Source organism: Garra rufa, chromosome 13 (assembly GCF_049309525.1).
Source record: "Garra rufa chromosome 13, GarRuf1.0, whole genome shotgun sequence".
In the NCBI taxonomy this organism is placed as follows: domain Eukaryota; kingdom Metazoa; phylum Chordata; class Actinopteri; order Cypriniformes; family Cyprinidae; genus Garra; species Garra rufa.
In genome coordinates, this window is record NC_133373.1 from 33,769,353 (window position 1) to 33,788,953 (window position 19,601).

Sequence of the window (19,601 nt, forward strand, 5' to 3'; positions counted from 1 at the left end):
AAACAAACAAAAAAAAACAGTAATTTAAAAAATATATATTTTTACTATTTAAAATAACCATTTTGTATTTGAATACATTTTAAAATGTAATTTACTCCTGTGATTTCAAAGCTGAATTTTTAGCATCATTACTCCAGTCACATGATTCTTCAGAAATCATTCTAATATTCTGATTTGCTCTTCAAAAACATTTATTATTATTATTATTATTATTATTATTATTATTATTATTAGAATAGAAAGTTCAGAAGAACAGCATTTGTCTGAAATAGAAATCTTTATCATTACTTTTGATCAATTTGATCAGTATTAATTTCTAAAAATTTATATTTCCAAAAAAAATTTAAATAAAAAATTATACTGACTCCAAGCTTTTGAATGAGATATTGTATAATGTTACAAAAACTTTTTATTTCAGACAAATGCTGATCTTTAGATATTTCTTTTGATCAAAGAATCCTGAAAAAAATGTACCAAACTGCTTTAAATATTGATTATTATTGTGATGATTGTGACATGATGCTGAAAATGTAGCTTTGACCACAGGAACAAATTACATTTTAAAATATATTCAAATATATTTTAAAAAAAAACTGTTATTTTAAATAGTAAATAAATTTTGAAACATTTTACTGTTTGTTTTCTGTAATTTGAATCAAATAATTACAGTCTTGGTGAGCAGAATTTTTTTTTTTTTTAAACATTACAAATCTTACGTTCAAAACGTATGACTGTTAGTGTAGAACCATGTTCTGTAAATGTATTTATTTGAAAAAAGTCTTTGTAAAAGCCTTTTGATGAATTCAGTGCATCCCTGACCCAAAATTGGTTCATTGGTTTTCCAAAAACATCTCCGATGCAATTAAGTGAGATTTGCCAAACCTTTATTTATTTTTTTATATGCATGATTTTCCTGTTTTGGTTTTGCATTTAGTTTAATATTTAGCAGGGAGTATTTAAATATTAGGAGGTTTAAAATGACTCCTTTTAGTATAACTAGGTTTAATGGTTTAGTATTATTGTGGTTGGTTATACCAGATATAGAGTGTTTTCATAGTACAGCAGCATAAGACCATGTGATCTCAAATTTCAGATTTGAATACTTGTTCTTGTTCCCTGTGGCATCAACTGAAAAAGATTTTCCTTAGGAAACTCTAACCACCAAAGAGTTCACTTGATCACTATATTGGGGGGGGGAAAGTTATTTATGATTTTTTTTTTTTTATGTCTTCATGATTTCCTCATGAAAAAGCACCACTGTGTGTTGGTGTATTGTGTAACTGAAGTTTCAATCTGTTTTTGATTTTGATGTGTTGAAAGTCGATATGATGAGAGACAGGGCTTTATCAAGATGACGGATGTTGTTTTGGCTCGTAAAAAGTCCGTAAGGACAGATACAAGGTCTTTTAGCCACTGTCTTTGTATCAAAGGATGATGGATGTGTACTTATTTTGTGCTTCTGTGTTTTTCTGGTTTGCTACTTATTGTAATGGAGATCAAGTTTGGCAGATATGTTGTAACTTATTTGGTTGAAGTAGATTTTTTTTTTTAACAAGCTTTGACTCTTAAGCCTAGCGTATGCATATTTTTTTTTCCACCAGCCATTACATTTCATGCATGACTGAGCATTCTAGACTTCCATATAGTATATAAATGTTGTGACAATTTCAGTTTCTATAAAAAGTCACTTGTTGTTGAATTACTGTACTGATGCCCTCGTAACCGTAAGCTTGTTTAGCACGTAGTTACTTCACTCATTCAGAAAAGCCCATTGCAGCTGAGTGGCCCATAGTATTACCACTAGGCTTCCTGGCATCAGCACTTTCCATTTTACCCAGTCACTCTCCACACAGACTCACATACTGAACTGATAGGGCCAGAGGATTATAGACACTCATGTTTCTGAGGCCAGAGCCAAGAGCCGGCTCTCCAAGGTCATTTCAGATGTGATTTTAGAGGACAAATATTTAGTAGCTCTCGTTTGCACTGAAAGCAGTAAATGTAGGTTTAAGGTGAGTGCTTTAATTTGGCAGTGAAATTAGTTGGCATCTGATACTGGAGCTTCTGTGGAAAACAAAGTGTAAGTGTGTCATTTCTGTGCCTCAGATAGATCCATACTGGAATACTAGTATATGGGCCATTCCACAGAAAGTCTTTTCCAAAAAATTTGTATGTATGCATGGAAAATTGTATAATATAAAAGGTACACATTTCTGGTAATTGTGCAGTAAATTCTCATATGTGACCCTGGACCACAAAACCAGTCTTAAGTCGCTGGGGTCAAAATTATTGATTTTTCTTTTATGCCAAAAATCATTCGAAAATTAAGTAAAGATCATGTTCCATGAAGATTTTTTGTAAAATTCCTACTATAAATATATCAAAATCTAATTTTTTGATTAGTAATATGCATTGTTAAGAACTTAATTTGGAGAACTTTAAAGGTGATTTTCTCAGTATTTTGATTTTTTTGCACCCACAGATTCCAGATTTTCAAATAGATGTATCTCGACCAAATATTGCCCTATCCTAACAAACCATACACCAATAGAAAGCTTATTTATTGAGCTTTCATATGATCTATACATCTCAGTTTTGTAAAATTTTACCTTATGACTGGTTTTGTGGTCCAGGGTCACATATTGTGTTTTCAGAAAGTGGAATTTTTGTTCTTTCCCCAAATTTGTCACTACCGAAACACAGTAATAGTAATTTAATCAGAAGAGTTATATTGACCTACTAAGATTTTGTTTATATATATATATATATATATATATTTATATATATATATTTTGCTGTTTTATAAAAAAATTTTTAAAGGTTAATCAATAACAATTAGATTTTTAACAATACTTCAAGTCTAATTTCATGAGATTTATTGTATTTTGAGTCAAACTTTTCTTTGTAAAAGGCTAAAAGTTGATCATACTGATTTTAAACTTAAGGATTCCTTAGTTTAAATGTACATTGAACCAAACACTATCATAACATCTTGGTTGATGATTGAGTATACTTTATTTTTGAAAAAAACATCCCATGTTTCAGTAGTGACAGCACATTTTTGGTAGTGAAAGTAATGCTTTGGTAGCGACCACATCATATTACAGAATTTTAACTTGCATAACTGTACTAAACTTTTGTTTACTTCCCCCAAATAAAGGATTATGTGTTCCTTTTTGTCACTACCGAAACCATGATGACGTGATTTTGGTCTTGACTGTTTCAATAATGACAATTTTATGGAATAACACCCCAAAAAACAAAGATGTCACTACCAAAATTTCACAAAATGTTTTGGCCTTGACCAGTGTTGGGGCTAGTTACTCAAAAAAGTAATATATTACATATTACATATTACTTTCAAAAATAGTAATGCCTTACTTTTTTTACACATTTTTTTTACATAAAATTAAAAAATATGAACCTGGACCACAAAACCAGTCATAAGTGTAAATTTTTTGAGATTTAGACATAATCAGAAATATTTAGCTGAGAAACATCTATTTGAAAATCTGGAAAAGTTGTCGAAATGAAGTTCTTAGCAATGCATTTTACTAATCAAAAATTTAATTTTGATATATTTATTGTAGGAAATTTACAAATATCTTCATGGAACATGATCAATAATAATCATTTAAGGATAATTTTAACCTTTAATATGTATTTTTTGGCTATTGTTACAAATATGCTTGTGCTTCTTCAGACTGGTTTTGTGGTTCAGGGTTACAAATTACAAAGAAAATATAAAAGAACCAAAAGATACTTTTAAAAACAACAAACTTTAGAATACAGCATCCAGTGACGTGTGTGTGCGTGTGTGTGCGTGTGCGTGCGTGTGTGTGTGCGTGTGCGTGCATGCGCGTGCGTTTGTGTGTGTGTGTGTGTGTGTGTGTGTACTAGTCTATGGCTGCTTAAATCCGGCTTTAAAGTGCTATTGATCGCAATGAACACGTTGTTTGTGAGCTTTTAGCTTTGCCATTGAATTGTGGATTAAGTCATTTAGAGTGTTCTCACACATGAGTGCATGTAAGAAGAGCAAGCCATTTCGTGACAACTATTGTGCTTTCACACCAAACTGCATTCTGCTACTCTTGCAACATTAATCTTGTAGCGTTTAGCGATCTTTCTTCTTGTTTAGACACCATATCTAAGCATGTTCTGCTACAGCGGTTATCGTTTTAACTTTGTCTCACCGTCTTTCTCTCTTTTAGGGTTGGGAATCGAGAACTGGTTCATTTTGTTTTAAGAAATACTGGAACGGAATGATTTTCATGAGATTTGGTTCTGTAGCAGCTGACAAGATTTGCCAAATTTGCAAAAGAAATCATTTTAGCTGAGTTGTGAATTGAACGTTAAAGTTTTTATTGCCACATCCCTTTCCAGTTTTCATTTGCAAATGAATGACTAATTTTAAAAAAAAAAAATTGCAAGCTTAATTAATGTTAACAAAAAGATCTATAATATGCGTTTATAAAAAAGATAGGGTGAGTTTTTGTTTCATGCGGATTTTAAAGAAACAAAGTCAAAACCTGCTTTGTTAAATTCCCATTCCTGCTGTTGTCTTCTCTCTTTTTCCTTTCCAAAATTCTCATTTACACATCAGTGTGATGGTTGTATTTAGCAGGACTTAATGAGAAAATGTCTGTCATGCATCCTCTCTTCTTTGATTATGTCAAGCAGGTCTGTGAAATTTCTCCAGCAGTCACATGAGATTATAGGGAGGAACTTTCTCACTCGTATTCATAGCTACAGGCAGTTCATCTCGTTTTCTCCCTGTAGACTGGTTCATATGCACTGAATCAAATCTGTAAGATAAGATTTCCCTTGTTCCTGCATTACTCTGTGAATTCTGTCTCCAAGGAGCATTTGGCCAGGTGTATGTGTTAATGTTTATACTCACTTGTGTGTGTCTGTAATTAGAAGCTCTTGTTGTCTTTCTACTCAGCCTTAGTGCCAGACGGCACACCCACAGACCATTCATGATCACCGTTTCATACATATTGCACACACAAACACCAAGAAATGACTGAAACGGTCCACTCTGATTGGCTTGTTTGTACAAAATTCTGTAGTTGGTCAGTTACTTGTATCAACTTTTAGTGTTTATAAAGTGCTTCACAGAAGACTGAGATCTGGGATCAGATTTAAATTCTGGGATTTAAAATCAAATTTAAAACCTGGACATAATGCTTTAAATATCCACCATTTTCTTTAATGCAGAGGTAAGAATATGGGTGAGACTTTGTCTGCTATAGGGAAATAACAAGAAGAATAACAACGTGGAGTAAATGGTAAAACTGTTTGCACTACAAACCAGTGTACATTAAAATAATATAGTAAGACACACCAATTTGCAATATCAATCAGCAAAACTAGCTGTTTTGTACAGCTAAAAATAGCTGGACGCAGATGATACCGGAAGCCAGACCCATACAATTTACAAATGGCCACACAAACTGTTACAGGAAGAAAAAAGTGGATATACATTTTTTTTAAATTTAAAATACAATGAAAAATATATAGAGAGAGATTGTGATTCTGAACTTTTTCAGTTTTACCTACAAAATATTGTTATGCTAGTAACATAATTTATAATGGGATCATGTATTAACATATGAAAAGTGCAAAATCTTAAACCTTTGGACCCCATTACATGTACAGAAACATTTACATATGTTTCTACTAAACTGTCATCCAAAGTTTAGTCTTTGATGCTCACCAAGGCTGCATTTATTTTTATATTTATATAATTTTTTTATAATCAAATAAGGTAATATTGTGAAATATTATTAATTAAAGTAACTTTAAAGTGTCTTTACTGTCACTATTGAGCACTTTATTGCATCCTTGCAAGTTACACCTCTGCATAGAGAATCATTAGTAGAGAATGGCCATTAGCTTCATCATTCAGCTTTTCATCGCTGTAATACTGCAGGACCCATTATCCCGTTCTCTCTCTCTTCTACTCCATTATGAAGTGTTTGGCAGTGCAGCTTGTTTCTGAGCGCGCAGCTGTAAGGCCCCATTGACCATGTGCCAGCGCTGCTCCCATGAGTGGCTTTATCATTCCCAGCTCTCCTCTACCTCCACCACAGGCAGGTGCTGTGAAATAGACCTTATTTCCTCCAGGAAATGCTGTCTGCCAAATCCAATCACTGGAGTGGTTCTGTTGTATTATATGTTTAGCTGACTGTGTAACAGATGATCGTGTCTCCGGTGTAGGTTTGTAGATAAGCATTGGTCACTTAAATTGGTCTGTTTGTGGTTAAGGTTCATTTAATGGCATTACTGTTTTGTTGTAGTAGCATGCTGTGGTAAATAATGCCTCAGCTCTGAACCACATAGGGCTCAAAACCACACACCTGCTGCCGTTTGTTTAATTGTAAAAAGGTTAGGCTCAGGTTGCAACAGCATGTTGTATGTAACAATATGTACATTGAATTTAAGTCTTAACTTATGGTACTTTTGACATGGATTTTTATAGCCGATTGGCTTTAGCATTATACTGCATTAAACTTAGTGTGAATGTTGGTGTAAACAGGCATTTTAATATCTAAAATTTAGTGTTCATTTACAGTTTATGCAAAACAAAACATACCCTATGACCAGTGTAGTAATGATTTGTAAACAATTGATTCGTATGAGCTAGTTCTTTACAGTGAATCAATAACATTCAGCACAACCAGTGTAGTATGATTCATAATCAAATAATTCTCATGAACTTGTTCTTTTCAGTGAATCAGTAACATCTAACACAACCAGTGTAGTACGATTCATAAACAAATGATTCTCATGAGCTGGGGTCCGTTCTTCGTACCTCGCTTACTACATCCAAGATCAAATGACACATCCAAGATCAAATCATCGCGCTAACTATGAGCTCGCTATTCCGGTTCTCCGAACGCACCTGTTGTTGATGATTAGTATAGCTGGATGAAGTTATTTGAGATCACTGGGTGGCTTAAAAGGGGCTACGTATCGACAGTAGAAACATTGATTGGCAACTCTTTGATTGGTCGGCGAACATTTGATTGAGGGATTTCAGGAGTTTCAGAGTTTAATTAAAACGCAAGGGAAAACTGCAAAGGCTGGAAAAGCAAGGAGAGAGGGCTGGCAAAAAGTAGTGAACAAATTAAATGCGTTAATGCTGTCCATGTTGCATGTTTTTTCCTTGATATGTTATTTTATTTATATTTTTATTTTTTTATACAGTACCGTTCAAAAGTTTGGGGTCAGAAAGACTTGTAATAGTCTTTAAAGAAGTCTCTTATGCTCATCAAGGCTGCATTTATTTGATTAAAAATACAGAAAAAACAGTAATATTGCAAAATGTTTTTACAATATAAAATAATGTTTTTTTTTTAATATATATTTTAACATACTTTAAAATAGAATGTATTCCTGTGATGAAAAGCTGAATTTTTATCAGCTGTTACTCCAGTCTTAAGTGTCACATGATCCTTCAGAAATCATTCTAATATGCTGATTTATTATTAGAATGATCAATGTTGGATAATATTAACAGTTGTGCTGCCAAAAGTTTTTTGGAACCTGTGATTTCCCCCCCCCCCCCCCCCCCCCAGGATTCTTTCATGAATAACAAGTTTAAAAAGTACAGTGTTTATTCAATATATATATATATATATATATATCAATGTAATTATTTATTATTGACTTTTAATAAATTTTTAATTATTAACTTAATACATCCTTGGTGAATAAAATTATTAATTTACTTTACTTATAATACTTTTCTTTTCCCACGTGAGTCAGTCCGCGTCAGTCGTGCTCTTTAACCAATCAGATGTGACCTCGCCATTTCAACCAATCATAACCCGCCAGGAGCGCAGCCTAAATCCTGTTTACATGAAATAAACCTGCTCCAGAGCAGGTTTAAGCTTGCGCACCTGTTGCTATGACAGCAAGTCCCGGATGAGCTTCGAAGAACCGAGCGATCCAAGATCACGCAAAATCGTCAACAATCAAATCCAGCTAACTTAGTTAGCGAGGTACGAAGAACGGACCCCTGGTTCTTTTCGGTAAATCAATAATATCTAACAAAGCCAGTGTAGTATGATTCATAAACAAATGATTCTCATGAGCTGGTTCTTTTCAGTGAATCAGTAACATCTAACATAACCAGTGTAGTATGATTCATAAACAAATGATTCTCATGAGCTGGTTCTTTTCGGTAAATCAATAATATCTAACAAAGCCAGTGTAGTATGATTCATAAACAAATGATTCCCATGAACTGGTTCTTTTCAGTGAATCAGTAACATCTAACATAACCAGTGTAGTATGATTCATAAACAAATGATTCTCATGAGCTGGTTCTTTTCTTGAATCTGTTACATCAAGCACAATCAGTAGTCCAATACTTATAAGTCACTTTTTTGTGATTAAAAAACAGCTAGTGTTGTCTGATTCCCAGACAAATGAATTCTATCTTTTAATGAAAAATTCAAAACGTTGAGTTACCAGTTTAATTCAGTCAGGCAAATCTTTCACTTTCAGAATGATGCATTTTATGATTATGGTTTTGATCGTGCATGTTCTTTCAATAATATCCTTTTTTAGCATCTTCATCAGTTCCGGATGTTGCCGAGTGCAAATGCAGCACAACATCAACCAAAACCATTTCCTGTTTTTCCATGTTCTTTTAATCTTCCTTTTTGTTTTGTTTTTCATCAGTTTATTTCAGACTGTTTCTCTTTCTAGTGCCATGGACTACTTAAACTTTCACTCCTGTCCTTCAAGGAAGAATCTGAGACCTTTCCAATTAAAAGTCTATCCTTTTTATCCTGTGTTACTGTAATTTGACATCTTTGTATCTTTCTCTCCCCATGAACAGTTGCTACAGAAGATGGCTTTGGTTATAGCTGCCTGCGTAAATGTCCGTACGGAGGTATTGTAGATACTGCCAAACTACTGTTAACACCTGCAGCTTATTACGCCAATGAAGTTCCAGCACTCGACTCCAGACGTGCTGTGAAATCTCAGGGCCTCCTGATATTAACCCTCAGATCTGTCCTTCTCCAACAATATAATCACAGCTGTAATACCAAGCCCAGTTTCACCGCTGTTATTGTCCTGCTCTCAATGACACTGTCTCATGTGTCTGTTGCTATAGATGTTGTTTTCCTTAGACCATTATTGAATTAGCTAGTCCCGGTCTGAAGTTACTACAATTCAGATCTATAAGTTGTTGAAAAGACAAACCACACTGTTGCAGGTGACAATAAAGCCTCCCCATGTGAAACTGCCAAATCGGAAGGGATGGTCCACCCCATTCCTGTAGGCATGGGATCTTCCTGTGGAAGAAATGGCTGTATCTGCCATATTCCATGTCACTGATTTGAAATATTAACACACTAATTTCGTCCCAACAGAACTGCCGGCTTTGGAAATGTACTCCTTTTCTATCAAGGTCATGCCAAAAATGCTGAAGGTGTAACTGATGATAAGCTGGAAGTTTTTACAGAAGATATACGTCAGGAAAAATGTCTTTCCTCCTTTCAGATATCTTTCAACTTACACCATATTATTCATATTATATTTATTCATAAACCATTTTTTCCAACAGATGTGTCCAAACTTGTTGAAAAAATATAGAAAAAAACCTTAAATGTAAAAAATCTAAATATTAATGAATACTATAATAGTATATACATTACCCTAAAATGATATACTATTATTGTATTTAGCAATATTTTGAATTTTAGGTTTTCATTTTAATTACGGTTTAAGCTTTAGTTTTTTTGTCTTTTGTTTTTGTCTTTTTTCATTATTTATATGTAGCTTTAATTTATTTTTATTTCAGTTTCAATAACTTTAGTACTTTTTAAATTTAGGTTTTCATTTTAATTTCAGTTTAAGCGTCAGTTTTTGTCTTTTTTTTGTACTTTTTCATTATTTCTATGTCGTTTTAATTTGTTTTTATTTCAGTTGCAGTTTTAGTAACTTTAGTATTTATTTAAGTAACTTTAGTACATTTTAGATTTTTATTCTAATTTCAGTTTAAGCCTCTTTTTTTCTTTTTTCATTGTTTCTGTGTAGCTTTAATTTATTTTTATTTTAGTTTTTGTAACTTTAGTACTTTTTAAATTTTAGGTTTTCATTTTAATTTTAGTTAAAGCTTCGGTTTTTGTCTTTTTTTTTAGTCCTTTTTCATTATTTCTATGTAGTATTTTTTTATTTCAGTTTTAGTAACTTTAGTATTTATTTGAGGAACTTCAGTAATTATTTTAAAATTTTTGGTTTTCATTTTAATTTAAGTACTTTTTTAGTTATTTCTATGTAGCTTTAATTTATTTCAGTTTTAGTAACTTTAGTACGCATTTTTACATTTTAGGTTTTCATTTTAATTTCAGTTTAAGCTTTAGCTTTTTTGTGTTTTTTATTATTATTTCTGTGTTGCTTTAATTTATTTTTATTTCAGTTTTAGTACCTTTAGTACTTATTTTTACATTTTAGGTTTTCATTTCAATTTTAGTTTACACATCAGTGTTTTGTCAAATTATTAATAATTGTTTGTTGTCTTTTAATAATTTTTATGTAGCTTTGATTTATTTTCAGTTGTAGTAACCTTAATACTTATTTCAGTTAGTTGCCAACATTTCTAAGTTTATGTAATGTTTCTATTTTATTTTTATTTGATCAAATTTGATGTACCAAAAAATGTTAAGAATTGTAATTTTAGTAAACAATAACACTGAGCAGAGCAAATGTTATCATGTATCCCAGAGGCAGACCAAGGAGACAAAAATAGATTTTCTTGCGGTTTATAAGTTCTGATAGTTTATCATTTCTTCTGTCAGTGTGAGCTTAGTTTTCTCTAGCAAGGTTATGATTTTCTTGTCATGAGCACACAGTGTCCTAACCGGTCGAGATGGGATAGTAATTTGTCTGTCCCCACTAAAAGCAAAAATTCTGCACAATAACAATCTCCTTTTAAGTCTGGTTCAGACACTGGCGTGGCTTTTGATTCATTTTAAGGGTATTGCATTGTCATAACCTTTTTCTGTCTTCGGTTGCATAGCAGCAGCGCAAATGGATTTGGAGATGTCAAATCATGCATTACAAAACTAATTAGACCACAGCATTAGGTTTCATTTGAGGATTCTGGCTTTCTTGGCTGAGTTAGTGTTCTGCCTCTTTCCAAATCTCAGCAGCTAGGAAGTTGAACATGCAGTCACCCAGATAATGCAAAAGCTAGTTTTACGCACCTTCACAAGAGTCTGCGGCTCCTTAAAATGAGAGCCAGACTCAAAAACAGCATTCTGAATCATACAGACATTGCAGGCATACATCATACATAGAAAAAAAAGTCCAAACCAAAATTTACCATATGCAAGTTCATGCATTTGAAAAAAAAAATACTGTATGATTTGAGGTCAAAAGTTACATAGTTACATACACCTTGCAGAATCTGCAAAATGTTTATTTTTTATTTTTTAAATAAGAGGGTCATACGAAATGCATGATGTATTTTTTATTTAGTACTGACCTGAAAAAGATTTTTCACATAAAAGACATATAGTTTACATATAGTTTGACTAGAAAATAATAGTTGGATTTATAAAAAATGACCCCGTTCAAAAGTTTACATACACTTGATTCTTAATACTGTTTTTTTTTTTTTTAAGTTGTAAATTAGTTCCTTGTTTGTCCTGAACAGTTTAACTGCCTGCTGTCCTTCAGGTCCTACAATTACTTTGTTTTTGTTTGTTTTTTAGCATTTTTGTGAATTTGAAACTTTTCCTTCAATGATTATATGATTTTGAGACCCTTCTTTTCACACTGAGGGACTGATGCAATTATTACAGAAGGTTCCAAACGTTCACTGATGTTCCAGAAGGAAACACGATGCATTAAGAGTCAGGGTAAACTGAACTTATTTTGTCTTCTGAGAAACATGTAAGTATATTTTGTAGCTTCTGAAGGGCAGTACTAAATGAAAAAAATAGGATATTTAGGCAAAATAAGAAAAATGTACACCCCCCCCCCCCCTCCCCTTTTCCTTCTGAAGAATCAGTGAGCATTTGAACCTTCTGTAATAGTCTCTCAGTTGTCCTCAGTGTGAAAAGATGGATCTCAAAATCATTCAGTCATTGTTGGAAAGGGTTCAAATACACAAACATGCTTAAAAACCAAAGAATTTTTGGGACCTGAAGGATTTTTCTGAAGAACAGCAGGCAGGTTAACCATTCAGGAAAAACAAGGGACTTATGAATAACTACCACTAAAAAACACACAGCTGTGAATTATTCAGGTAACAACAGTATTAAGAATCAAGTGCATGTAAACTTTTGAACGGGGTAATTTTTATGATTTCAACTATTATCTTTTCTTGTGGACTATATGTAAACATATTTTATGTGAAATGTCTTTTTGAGGTCAGTACTAAATAAAAATATATCATACATTTTGTATGATCCCTCTTATTTTGCTAAAATAATTAACATTTTGTAGATTTTGGTAAGGTATATGTAAACCTTTGACCATAACTGTATTGGTGTTGCTATTATTATTGTTTAGACTGACTTATCTAAAAGACATTGGCTAATGCATATAAATAAGTCATTTAATGGAACTATTTCCATAATATTCTATGTAATGCAGCCTTGGTTAAAAATGAATCATCATCTTGCTGTCCTCTTGAATGGTGAACTTGCTGTTTGACTCTCTGCATCCCTGGAGAGGGAGTGAAGTTGAGCTGCAGAAGCCATTAACTGCCAGACATTAGATCATAAAAACCGCAACAGGCCTTAGCATTTTAACGATACTTGGAAGCGACTCAGCAGCTTCAGTACTGTTGAGCGCCAGGTCTAACAAGGTCGTTTTGCCCGTTCTGATTGGCCGACTGCCTCTCTGCTCTCGTGCGAGCATCCATCCGGCACAAAAGCTTTGTGAACCGTAAATACTGGACAGGATATCAATCTCTTTTCCAATCTCTCTTCAGGCTATGACTTCGCTGCAGTGTTGGAGTGGTTTGCCGAACGCGTGGACCGCATCATCCTGCTGTTCGATGCTCACAAGCTGGACATCTCAGATGAGTTCTCAGAGGTCATCAAGGCTCTCAAGAACCATGAGGACAAGATCCGTGTGGTTCTCAACAAGGCTGACCAGATCGAGACCCAGCAGCTGATGCGCGTCTACGGCGCCCTCATGTGGTCACTAGGGAAGATCGTCAACACACCTGAGGTGATTCGTGTCTACATCGGCTCTTTTTGGTCGCATCCGTTGCTGATTCCAGACAATCGTAAACTGTTTGAAGCGGAAGAACAAGACCTGTTCAAGGATATCCAGTCGCTGCCCCGTAATGCTGCCCTTCGCAAGCTCAACGATCTGATCAAGAGAGCTCGTCTTGCTAAGGTAAACTTCTATTACGTTAGCCTTTGAGATGTGTAGCCTAGCAAACAAATGACCCACCTAGACCTAGGTTATATCTAGTATAAGTCAAAGGGAGAGTTCACCCAAAAATGAAAATTCTGTCATTAATTACTCACCCTTATGTTCTTCCAAACCTATAAGACCTTCGTTCATCTTCAGAACACAAATTAAGAATTTTTTGATGAAATCCGAGAACTTTCTAACCCTACAACACAACTGACACGTTCAAGCCCAGAAAGGTAGTATGGACATTGTTAAAATAGTCCAGGTGACATCAGTCATTCAACCTTACTGTCCTCACTATCTTTCTGGGCCTTGAATGTGGTCGTGTTGCCATCTATGCAGGTTAGAAAGCTCTCGGATTTCATATAAAATATCTTAATTTGTGTTCCGAAGATGAATTAAGATAATTAATGACAGAATTTTCATTTTTGGCTGAACTATCCCTTTATGTCTCTGTAATTAGCACATAAATAAAGGAATTCTGAGTCTTGACATAAATCACCAAAAACTTTGTTTTCAAAAATAATATGTCCTTATGTCACTCTAAACACATTAACTGTTATTCTTTCCTCAGAACATGAAATAATACATTTGAAAAATCTCCTTATGCAGCTCTTTCTAAAACCATACGTTATAGTTACCATGGCTATGAAAATAAAAACAACAGTCAGCACTACGAACTCCTCTTGTATATGGAAAAGAAAGTGTACCACAGAAAAATCACAGCATTTGGAATGTCAGACGATAATTACAGAATGTTCATTTTTGGGTGAATTAATGCATTAAGGTCTAAAGTCTTGAAAAGTTCTGAAGCAAACCGCTCCTGAAACAAAAAAACAGCAAACGGCTAACAAACTGCTCAATGTTTGACTAGCAAATTTTGTTAGATGCAAAACAAGTGCATTAGGATTTATATGTTGATCTTCAAAGGAAAATATTTAGAATAAAAGGTCTGTTTCTTCATTTATTGAGTTGACTGCTGTGAATGCTGTTGTCGTTCCAACATGTTTTGATGTGGTCCAGCATATAGCTCTAGTGTAAAAGTAATAGCAGTTGTCTGTATGATTTTGCAGACTTTCTCCAAATAATGAGGCCATTTTCTAAACTGTATAGCAGAGGTGCCCAACTCTGTTCCTAGAGATCTACCTTCATGCTGAGTTCAGCTCCAACCCTGATCAAACACATCTGAAGGAGCACATGATAATTACAGACAGGTGTGTTTGATCAGGGTTGTAAATGAACTCTCCAGGAAGGTAGATCTCTAGGAACAGGGTTGAGTTCTGCTGATGTGGTTCTGTGCATGAGCCTGATTTTCCGCTACAATCATTGATTTTTTTTTCCCCCTCTCCACATTAAGCACATAATATTTGCTTCTACAGTGATTTTGAGTCCAAGCTTGATTCAGCTGTATTTAAAGGCATAGTTCACCCAAAAATGAAGATTACCCCATGATTTACTCACCCTCAAGCCATCCTAGGTGTATATGACTTTCTTCTTTCAGACAAATACAATTGGAGTTATAATAAAAAATGTCCTGGCTTTTCGAAGCCTTATTATGGCAGTAAATGGCTGTTGAGATTTTGAAGTCCAATAAAGTACATCCATCTATCATAAAAAGTGCTCCACGCAGCTCCAAGGGGTTAATAAAGGCCTTCTAAAGCAAATTGATGTGCTTGTGTTGGAAAAAATATCCATATTTAAAACTGTCTTATGCGTGTACACAAGAGTAGTGTTCCAGAGGATGACATGGATGTAGCGTAAGCTCCAGTGAGATATGCTAGTCTTTCGAGAACCAATCCTACATTTTTCTTTAAAAATCCTTGTTTTTTACAATTTACGATTCGTCTGAAAAAAACAAAATCATATACACCTAGGATGGCTTTGAGGGTGAGAAAATCGTGGGGTAATTTTCATTTTTGGGTTAACTCTCTCTTTAAGGGCTATATATAGATATATATATATATAGAGAGAGAGAGAGAGATTTATAAAGATTTATATAGATTTAACATGTAAATCGTAGGTGATTCTGGTTGTGCAGGTAATCAGCTACGTCTGAAAAACTAGAACAGAAAATGCAAAGAAAGTCCTTCACTTTGACTCAGGGGTCAGATCATTATTGGAGATTGTTAAATGTGATGAAAGATACTGAGGGACCATGAGTCATAATGTCTTTCTCCATAAAGACATGCTTATAAATGACCTTGAGTGATCTCACAGTCTTCCCTGCTTTAATTACCTAAAGCAAAAAATATCACATCTAAAGGCAGTTCACTCAAAAATGTTGTTGTCATGTTCTAAACCTGTGACTTTTGCTCTTCGAAGCAAGACAAGAACAATTTAAGGCCTGTATCCACAAAACACATTCTTGTCTTTTGGCATTTTTAAATGCAATAATTCTTTAACACATTAATATGAGCCTTAATATTTTAATATCTAATATCTGCTTCTGTAAATCCTATGATCTGAATCAGATTCCACATAAAACAATGTTTTTAAACAGCAGTCCACCTCTTAGATATATTAAAGAACAGTAACATAGGTAGTCAAACATAAAGCTGTCATTTAAAAGGAAACTGAAACCTTCTGATGTCGGTTCATTTACGTCTAAAATCTTTTATTATCCCCATCAGTACAAACGTTGCTCAAAACACATGGGCTGAGCCATAGAGACCCCCCTCTGGAAGAGGAAATGTTGGGGACTATCAGTACTGATCTCTTGTCAAACTCAGTTTAAATCTCCAGATCCAGCTGGATGCATTAAAAAAAGCACATTTAAGTTCTCTCCCTGTCCCTCACCTCCAAACATACAGATGTGCTTCCCCTCTTGTCATCATTTATACAGTCATCTTCCTTCCATGCAGGTGCCAGGCCTCTTTTTGCCGCAGACGACGATTTATTTAGTAGCTTGTGTGTTCTTGCTACTATGCAGCTACAGAATAAATGTTTTAACACATTTGGGTTGAATACAGTAGTAAAAAACTGCATCTCTGTGTATTCAGTGTCACAATTTTGTGTATAGGCTAGGATTTTTATATGATAAATAATCAAATTCCCCCTTCTCATATAAAAATAATTAATTACAGAATAGCAATCAGATCATGTGACAAATCAAAATCATGTACACTATCTGTCAAAAGCTTTTGGATAAGCCTGCATTAATTTGTAGTTTTTTATTTTTTAATTTTAGTTTGTAATTTGCAAAAATAGTAAAAGTTTTAAAATGTAACTTATTCCTGTGATCAACGCTAAATTTTCAGCATCATTACTCTAGTCTATTCTGTGTCGCATGATCCTTCAGAAATCATTCTAATATGCTGATTTGCTGTTCAAGAAACATTTTTTATTATCAGTATTTAAAACGGTTGAATACATTTTTCCAGGATTCTTTGATGAATAGAAAGATCAGCATTTATCTGAAATAAAAAACTTTTGTAACATTATACACTATAACATTCAGAATAATGTTTTTTGGAAAGAAATTATAGAACTTAACACTTTTATTTAGCAAGGGTGCTTTAAATTGATCATAAGTGATGATTAAGATATTTATAATGTTATAAAAGATTTTTATTTTAGATAAATGCTGTTCTTCTGAACTTTCTTTTCATCAAAGAAACCTGAAAAGAATGTACTCGGCTGTTTTGAACCTAATAAAGTTGTTGTTGTTTTTTAGCAATTCAGAATATTTATTTCTGATGGATCATGTTAGTAGAGTAATGATGCTAAAAATTCAGCTTTAAAATCTTAGGAATAAATTAAAACATTTTTTAAATACATTTTTTTTAATAGTAAAATTGTTTGGTAAACAGAAGAGACTTCTTAAAAAAAAAACATTTAAAAATCTTTGTATTTCTGTGTAAAAAAAATTATTAATTGTCATGACAATAATAATGCCACAGTTAAAAAACAAATAGTTCAGATTTATTTCATTCACTTATTTATTTTTATTAAGGTGAAATACAACCTATGTCCTTTTGTAAGATTTAGTTGTTAAACTTGTTGATGTCTGGTCTATAAACTTACAAGGAGCTTTGCTTTTGTGCTCTCACAGGTCCATGCATACATCATTAGCTCTCTGAAAAAAGAAATGCCTTCAGTCTTTGGGAAGGACAACAAAAAGAAGGAGCTGATTAACAGCCTGGGTGAGATCTACAGCCGCATTGAGAGGGAACACCAGATTTCCCCGGGAGACTTTCCTAATCTTAAGAAAATGCAGGTAAGGTCAATTTAACCAACAAACATAGAGGCTGATTGAAGGACACATTCAAAATCTGGATAATTTGTCCCACATTTTTAAAGTCAACAAACAGCTATATAAATTTCAGCTTTGGGTGGACCACTCCAAACCTGAAGAAATTGTGTAAAAATGCTGTTTAGATTGCTGTTACTTTTATACAACAGCTCTATAAACAAATGAATATTGAGTCATTTGCGTTTCAGACAAAAATTGGCTAGTTAGTTTGTATGTTTCTTCTCTGCCAATGAAACTATTTCCAAAAAGACAATGCATCAACCTTTTCATGCTGCCAAGCATCAACAGCCTGAAACAGCCTGTCTGGAACAGAGTATGTGAAGGGAGTGGAGCTGGTTTACCCTGGAAATATCAACAGATGTTGACAGGATCTTTTGTTAACAGTACGTCCTACAAATGTTTTTTCTTGCTTTCTTTCCTGCTGAATAGGAGCAGCTTCAAGCACATGATCTGAACAAGTTCCAGCCTCTAAAAATGAAACTGTTGGACACCGTGGACGATATGCTGGCCCACGACATTGCCCAGCTTATGGTTCTGGTGCGTCAAGAGGAGACGCAGCGCCCCAACCAGGTAGTGAAGGGCGGCGCTTTCGAGGGCACCATGAACGGGCCGTTTGGACACGGATATGGCGAGGGAGCCGGAGAGGGCATTGATGAAGTCGAATGGGTGGTGGCACGTGACAAACCTATGTATGATGAAATCTTCTACACTCTCTCACCTGTCAATGGCAAAGTGACTGGAGCCAATGCGAAGAAGGAGATGGTGAAGTCCAAGCTGCCAAACACTGTTCTAGGTAAGATCTGGAAGCTGGCTGACATTGATAAAGATGGCATGCTCGATGACGAGGAGTTTGCTTTGGCCAATCACCTGATCAAGGTCAAACTAGAAGGTCATGAGCTTCCAAGCGAACTGCCTGCTCATCTTGTGCCGCCCTCCAAGAGAAAAATTCCAGAATAATAAAGCAAATTTTGGATTTTTGGGAAAGCGTAGTTTGAATTTAGGTTGCAGTTGAATTATCGATGGCTGGACAACCATAATTATAGAAAAAAAAAAAAGTGACTTATTTTTGTGGTTTATGCTTCATTAGCAAGAATGGATTTGAAAATGACCCACCTTTTCAACTCTTTTGACCTGTGTATGTTGTTTTGTTTTTAATTTAGTTTTTTTTTCTTTATGAACAAATTGTGCTGTCTGCAGTGTTTAAAACAGTTTGTGTGCTTTTGGATTTTACAGTCATATTTTATGTCATAATTTCAATTTCATCTATTCAGCTAACATGACTGTAACACTGTGTCCTAAGCAGACGTGTTGCGATAAATGATTTTAAATGTAAAATGGTGCATTTTGCAGATTGCTTGATTTTAGTTTCTTTGATGGTTTGCTTGCTAGCCGTTGCCACAGTGAAATCTCATTGGTCTAAAAACCTACTTCAGGTAATTACATTTAAAAGGATTGTTCACCCAAAAATGAAAATTCTGTCATTAATTACTCACCCTCTTGTGGTTTCAAACTTGTAAGACCCTCATTCATCTTTGTAACACAAATTAAGATATTTTTGATGAAATCTGAGAGGTAGTAAGGGTATCATTAAAATAGTCCATGTGACATCAGTGGTTCAACCGTAATGTTATGAAGCTACAATTTCACAACAATTTCAGACTTTGACGGATGTCTAAAATATCTTAATTTGCGTTACCGAAGATGAACTAAGGTTTTACAGGTTTGGAAAGATATGTGGGTGAGTAATTAATGACAGAATTTAAATTTTTGGGTGAATTATCCCTTTAAACATCATGATTGGTTGTTGTTTCACGTTGCAAAGCTGTTTTGTGTTTGGACAATTACTTGTCGCATTATGTCTGGTTAGGACACACTTAAATGCTTTTCAATGTATTTCACTTTCATGCTCAATTAACACTACTGTTCAGAAGTTTAGGATTGATGAGTTGTT

General features: G+C 34.1%; 1 protein-coding gene across 1 annotated transcript in view; it reads left to right on the top strand.

Moving 5' to 3' along the window:
* The window catches only part of ehd3 (EH-domain containing 3), a 24,303-nt gene extending 5,089 nt beyond the window's left edge, over positions 1–19,214 (top strand). Inside the window, exons 2-5 of the mRNA XM_073852779.1 lie at positions 1,321–1,373; positions 12,965–13,377; positions 17,450–17,614; positions 18,080–19,214. Coding sequence (XP_073708880.1) covers positions 1,321–1,373; positions 12,965–13,377; positions 17,450–17,614; positions 18,080–18,607 — 1,159 coding nt within the window. The 3' untranslated portion in view covers positions 18,608–19,214. The remainder of the gene's footprint in view (positions 1–1,320; positions 1,374–12,964; positions 13,378–17,449; positions 17,615–18,079) is intronic.
* Positions 19,215–19,601: the final 387 nt, after the last annotated feature.